Raw genomic sequence first — 7,128 nt, forward strand, 5'->3', positions numbered from 1 at the left:
TATTTATTAATCAATTGAATAGATTTTGAAAAATAAAAAATTATATTGCAATACCGTCATTACGCGTATTGTGAAAAAAATGTTTTCCAAATTATTCAAAAATGAAAGTTTTGCCCTATGCAATTAGTATTATTTGGCCCTCAATGTGCAAACATCTTTGATTTGGCTCGCTTAAGCTAAAACGTAGACGGCTGAAATACCTAATTGTCAATTTACATCTGTTTTTGGCGATAAGTTCGAATCGAGATTCTGCGTTTTTCATTAAAATATTGATCCTAATATTTATTGTGATTATCTAATTAAAATTGAGTTATTGGAAAATCCTAAAAAATGAAAAGGTATTATTAATAAAACTGTACAATTTTCAAATTGGAAAATTCCCGAACAATAAATTTCCTGTCAGTTTGTAATATTACCGAATTTGAAAAATCTCGATAGAAAAAGTCCTGACTTTAAACAATGAAATTTGTTTATAAATATTCTTTATTCATTACAAAAAGCAACAATCAAATACTTTTAATGTTTAAAGTTTCTAAAATTATTGTTTGAAGATAAAATAACAATAATTGAACAAATATTTTATCCAGAAATATATATTTTTAAATTATTGTCATTTTCAAATTCGGTAATATTATAGGTGCACGGCCGGAAATTCTATCATTCAGGTACTTGATTATTCGGGAGTTTTATTAATCGGAAGTTTTATTATTCCGGAATTTCATTTTTCGGGATTTTTCAGTCGTCCCAATAAAATCTTATAGTAATATTCTAATATTATTATTATTGTTATAAATTCATTAAAAACTTCAACATTTTTTAATATTATTTTTAATTAGAAAAGAAGCAGGAAGAGAATTAAGTAAAAAAATACATCGACTAAAAAGAATTTGTATAGTTTTTAATTTAATTCTCGTATTTTTGTTTTAAAAATTCAATATAATATTTTTAACAATTTTCATATATTATCATTAAATAATAATAATATTACACTAGTAACATTCTATCTGGCTTTAATATCAACAATAAATATTAATATCATTACTTGAAATGAAACTTCGATTTGAACTTCCCGCCATAAATCTGAGCAAATTTTGGTTATAAAACTCGAGCACTTCACCTTTTTTGATATTAAATATCACTTTAAATATATTAAACACTTTCCAGATTAACGACTAGCAAACAAAATTTGCTGAAATAGTTTTCATTTTTAAAACAACACTGCGTAAATGCAGTAAATGGCAACACTGAAAGGGACGTGACTCTACTCCATTTTTAAAGTCCCGGAGAGTGTCCTGAAAGTGTAGCAAGTGTGTATCACTGTCGAGGGATTCGGATTTCGGAATCAAGCAAGGAAAGTTGATAATAGTTCCGGAACTGTAAATCCTATCTCTCTCCCTCGACGGATTCGGTACTCGCAAGTTTCCCACCGAGGTTTTTGATCGCGGCCTTCCAGTGTGATTTTATGCAGCTGACTTCGATCCACGCTCGTTGACGGATCAAGCGCGGGTGCACGATGAGCTTCCTATTGTGAGTTTTCTGTTTGTTAACCGACTTTCTTTCAACTCTCGGGACAAGGAAGTCTCCGAGAGCCTGTCTTTTTGTGCCCGATTGTGCTCCAAAACCTGTAGAAGAATGAAAATCCAAAATTGCTATTGATCGCCTTCCTGCCCCTTTTATTTTTTATTTTCTCGTCAAGAATCATCGAGTAGAAAAAAAGGAAGCACGAGGGGAAGAGGAAAATGAAATAATATTGGCCATAACCAAAAAACGAGAGCAGTTTGTCGTGCGATTGACAGAACAAACAGTACTCATTCTCTCCCTTCTCCTTCCGAAGTTCCGAGCAGTGGTCTGCCAATTCAGGTTCTTGACCTGTCTGTACGTGTCTGAAACGGTAGGAAAGACATATTCGTGCCTCGAAATAGCGAAGAGAACGGTTATTTTTTCGTGAGCAACTTTAGTTTCTTCTATTTCATGACTCAATTCGCGTTGTTCTTTCCGTCGCGTAATCCTTCTTAATGACTCAAACTGTGAATCATCGAGGAGAAAAGCGCAATCCTCGGCTCTCGAAATAGAATCGGAAGCACGTACAATAGCCTACACAAGTATAGCACTTATGCAGTTTTTATATTGTTTATGTAGCCGTGATAACGCGATTAATTGCGTGGATTCTATCGACTCGGAGCAACTCGGAGTTGTTGTTATTCTAAATCAGCTGTTCCAGACGTCGTGCGATAAACGCACCGCTTCAAAATCGATAAATGCTTCTCGTTCGTCTTCTATGTCCTCACAGGTTTTGTGCCATTTATTTTTTATCCACTTCACCTTTTGTCTCTTTTCTGTCCCACCGTGTTTCGCTTTATTAATCCTTGGGTAAAGATCTCTTTCTTCTTGAATAACAAATAACACTTTCCAAGTTTTCATTTAACCCTGGGTCAACCAGAAAGGAAGTTATTTTTGTTTTTAGTTTAACGATGCTAAAAGGGAGAAATGGCTTTACTAACTAATGAAAATTGTCATTCGATTTTTGAAATAGTTTTACACTTTCCTTCTCGTGGGCTTCAAGGTTGATATCATAATTTCTGACTAAATTTGGACACTGCTGCTCATTAGTAATGAGAACGTAATCTACAAATTTGTTATGCTTTATTTTTTTGGTAACGGTATTATTGTAATGCCTTACCGATTTTGTGAAAGTAACTGTAACGGGAAAGTGTTACTTTTGAATGATAACATGCTGAAAACGGATTTTTGGACATTGGACATGACAAATCATCTGAAGAGTTTTTTCTATTGTTAATAATTTTGATAAAATCTGGAATTATTGATTTTTTTAACCTGGAAATCATCTTGAATTTTTTACGTAAACTTTGAATTCAATTGATTTTTTTGCTTTTAAAACAGATATTTTATGAAAATACAAACAGTAATATAAATATAAATTTATCATAATATCATACGAACTTTATATAGTACAGCGGATTTTAAACGATTTCCTAAGGTTTCAGAAGATTATATACAATTCAATTATGTAAACAAATGCAAAAGATTTGTAAAGGTCATAGAAAATTTCGCAAAGATTTGAAACGATTTCAAAATTGTTTAGAAGATTTCATAAATATTTCAAAAATTTCAAGAAGGAAACAGTATACTATGTTTCAAAGTGTTTATACTATTTCAGAAGATTTCCAAAGATTTTATACAGTTCAATTATTAATACGAATACAAAAGATTTCAAATATTTGTAAAAGTCATAGAAAATTTCACAAAGATTTGAAACGATTTTTAAATTGTTTAAAAGGTTTTACAAATATTTCAAAGATTTCATAAAAATTTAAAAAAACTACAAGAATTTCCAAAGGTTTCGGAACTTTAAAGAAGACTTCAAATAATTAAATTATTTAAACGAATACAAATAATTTCACAAAGATTTAAATATTCTAAAAGGCGTGTACACTAGATTTCCAAGATTTGGAAAATTTCACAAAGTTTTGAAATGGTGTCGAATTTTGTTTTAAGATGATTTCACAAAGATTTTATTCAAATTTCATAAGAACTTTAAAAGGATATAAGACGTTCAGAAATTTCAGAAAGGATACAGTAAACTATATTCTATTTTAACTGATTTAAAAAGATTATAAAATTTCAGGGGACCGGGAAATGACCGGAAATTTTTTGAAACCGGAAAATGACAAGGAATTTTTTTTACCGACAATTTTACAAATTTGTAGAAAAAAAATCTGTCCTCGTTCTTAAAATAATTTTTGTAATTGTTATGTTTTTGAATTATGCTATTATTTAGCTTACAATGCGCAATTCCAAAATTTTTTTACTTTAAAAATTGCCATTTAAATATTTTCATTTCTAAGCTTGCATTTTTAATTTAAAGAATTTTTAAATCTGTTCTTGAAGACTTGAAGAAATAAAAAATAAAAGCCTTTGATGTTGAAAATTTTGGATAAAAAACATTTTTATTTGATAAATAAGTAAATTTTTAAAAATTTATCTGTACTTTAAGCAATAAAAAGTTAACAAAAATGATTTTAAATCAGTGAATGTGAACGTGTGACTGAAAGTTTATAAAGTATTTTCAACTTAAAAAGAACTTCATAATAATATATTTTTAATTAAAGGATTTTTATAATTTAAAATATTTTTTCAGTATAAAATATTCTATTTTTAACACATTCAATTTGAAATTTGTAATTTAAAAAAGAGTAATTATTGAATATTTAGCAATATTCGAATTTTTATTTAAGACAAGTAAATTGAAACCAAATATTTAAAAGTAAAGAATCTTTAATTCAATTTTTTGGCATAGAAAGCCTGGAATCGTGAAAATTTCGAAGATCCTTTAAATTTTAAACCTTACAATTTTAATTATTGTATTTGAAAAATGCTTAATTTGTAAGTGAAAATAAAAAATTTTGCATGTATAATTTACAAATGAACATTGTAGAAAAAATTTGAGTAATTTTAAGAGATATTTAGGAATTTTAAAGAAATATTCTCTTAAAATAATTTTTCAAAATAAAAAGTTATTTCTAATTTTCCTCGGTATCTTACGAAAATGTTTTTATTCTTTTGAAGCCTTTGACAATTCTTGAAAAGAATCTAATTTTTTTGTTCAAAATCTGCGAAAATTAAAATTTTTATATTAGGCTATCATTTCAAGTTTTACGTTAAGTTTGAATCTTTTCAAAACTCTCTCACAAATATTTCAGGCGTTCTTAGAAAGTTTCACAAATATTTCAAATATTTTGTACAAATTTCATAAAGAATTCACCTGGTTCAATTTGAAAGGATTTCAAGGGTTTATAAAATTTGAAGGGCTTAAAAAAATTGTAAAAAAGATTTTAAACGATTTCAAAATTGTTTAAAAGGTTTCACAAATATTTCACAAATATTTCATAAAAATTTAAAAAGAATACAAGAATTTCCAAATTTTCAAGAAGGATATAGTGCACTAGATTTCAAAGATTTTAAACGATTTAAAAAGGTTTTAAAACTTTTATGGAGATTTCAAATAATTAAATTATTTAAACGAATACAAAATATTTCACAAAGGTTTCAAAGATTTAAAAAGGCGTGTACATAGATTTTAAAGATTTCAAAGATTTGGAAAATTTCACAAAGATTTGAATTTAAAAGATTTGAAACGGTTAAACATTTTTTTAGATCATTTCACAAAGATTTCATACAAATTTTATGAAAACTTTAAAAGGATATAAGAAGTTTAAAAATTTGAGGAAGGATACAGTAAACTATATTCTATTTAAACTGATTTAAAAAGATTATAAAATTTCTATACAGGATCTCAACATTTTTTAAATATTTTAAACGATTTCAAAAAATTTTAGAAGATTTCAAAGATTCAAAATGGTGTGTACACTAGATTTCAAACGATTTCAATTTATTTAGAAAATTTCACAAATATTTCAAAGATTTCATATAAATGTTATAAAGAATACAAGAAATTTAAAAATATCAAAAAGGGTACGGTTTAAAAAAAAATTCTAACCAATTCTCAAAAGGTTTAAAAACTTTCAAGAGATTTCAAAATGTTTGAAATATTTTGGGAAATTTAAAATGATTCCAAGGAATTGTAAATAGATTTCAATAATTTGAAAGAATTCCAAAGGATTTGAGAAATTTTAGGGTTATTTTAAAAATTCCAAAGAATTTTCAAGAGCTTAAAAAAATTGCAGGGGATTTCAAAATATTTTAAGAGTTTTCAAAGAATTTAAAGTAATGTAGGGTATTTAAAAAAAATCTGAGAAATCTTAGAGCTTTAAAAAGTTTAAGTATTGTTAAAGTTTTTTTGATCAATTTAGGGGATCTTAAAAATTCCAAGAAATTTTTCAGAGATTTAAAAAAAGAATTCATAAGATTTTAAAGGATTTTTAATGTTTTAAAGCAGTTTAAAAGATCTTAATTGATTTCTGCTCAATTCGAAATTCTTAGTCATTAAAGAAATATAAACGTCCGATTAAAACTTTATAAAATATTTTCAACTTGAAAATAACTTCATAATATTATATTCGTAATTAAAGGCTTTCATTAAATTCAAAATATTTTTCCGGTCTAAAATATTCAATTTTTAACCCATTCAATTACATTTTTTTAATAAAGACAACGAATGATTATTTAATATTGATCAATATTTGACTGTTCGTTTAAAACTAGTAAATTATAACCAAATATTTCAAATCAAACCATTTGCAAATAATTGCTTTGGCATAAAAAGCCTTGAAACTTTAAAAATGTGAGGTGCTTTTAAACTTTGAATGTTGCAATTTTAATTGTTCCTTTTAAAAAAATTGTAATTTGTCAATGAAATTATTAAATTTTGAGGTATAAATAAGAACAATTACACACTTATTATTTGTAGAAAAAATTGGAGTAACTTTAAAAGATATTTAAAAGTTTCTAAAATGATTCAAAATTAATTTAAAACATTTAAAAAGATGTCAAATAATTTACAATAAGTTTAAGTACGGACAAAATTCGATTATTCGTACTGAAATTTCGATGCAAATAGCCACAGCCTAATTTAATGCAAAATTTCGATTTTTGCAGATTTAAAACAAAAAATTTATAACCTTTTTTAGGAATTGTGAAGGGCTTCAAAAGAATAAAAACCTTTTCTTAAGATTATTAGGAAAAAAAGAATGTGGAAGATTTTACGGACATTTTTTTCAATTTGTAGGCTTTTCTAAAATTTTCAGAAAAAATTCGATCAATTTTAAAAGTTATTAGAAGCTCGGAAAAATTTCAAACATAATTTTAAATTCGATCAAATTTAAAACAATTTTTAGGTTTCGAAATATTGTGAAATAAAATTTTGAAACTTTTCAAGGATGTTTAAACTATTTAAGATGAAAATAATTTAACTTCTAATTTAATAAGTGTTCAGTTTAAAACAAAATTAATTTTTTAATTTTTAATGTTTCTAGCTTAAAATTGCTTAAAATAATATAATTTTAAAAAATGTTAATTCATTGATTGATTCTTTAATTTAGAGCATAGATAACACAGGCCCACAAAAAAAACAAAAGTGTCTGTGCAATTGACCAGACCTATATATTCTTATGTATTTTTCGACGCTAAATCCGAATTTGCAATAAAAAA

At 26.2% G+C, this 7,128-nt stretch overlaps 1 protein-coding gene across 2 annotated transcripts in view; it reads left to right on the top strand.

Moving 5' to 3' along the window:
- The first annotated feature begins 1,293 nt into the window (after positions 1–1,293).
- LOC117181649 (MOB kinase activator-like 1) overlaps positions 1,294–7,128 on the top strand; it is a 38,634-nt gene continuing 32,799 nt past the window's right edge. Inside the window, exon 1 of one of the 2 annotated variants that reach the window (XM_033374545.1) lies at positions 1,294–1,527. In XM_033374545.1, coding sequence (XP_033230436.1) covers positions 1,514–1,527 — 14 coding nt within the window. In that variant the 5' untranslated portion in view covers positions 1,294–1,513. Of the gene's footprint in view, positions 1,528–1,746; positions 2,291–7,128 lie in introns of those variants that run through there. The other variant, XM_033374544.1, reaches the window with a different exon arrangement.

Source organism: Belonocnema kinseyi, chromosome 10 (genome assembly GCF_010883055.1).
Source record: "Belonocnema kinseyi isolate 2016_QV_RU_SX_M_011 chromosome 10, B_treatae_v1, whole genome shotgun sequence".
Classification (NCBI taxonomy): Eukaryota; Metazoa; Arthropoda; class Insecta; order Hymenoptera; family Cynipidae; genus Belonocnema; species Belonocnema kinseyi.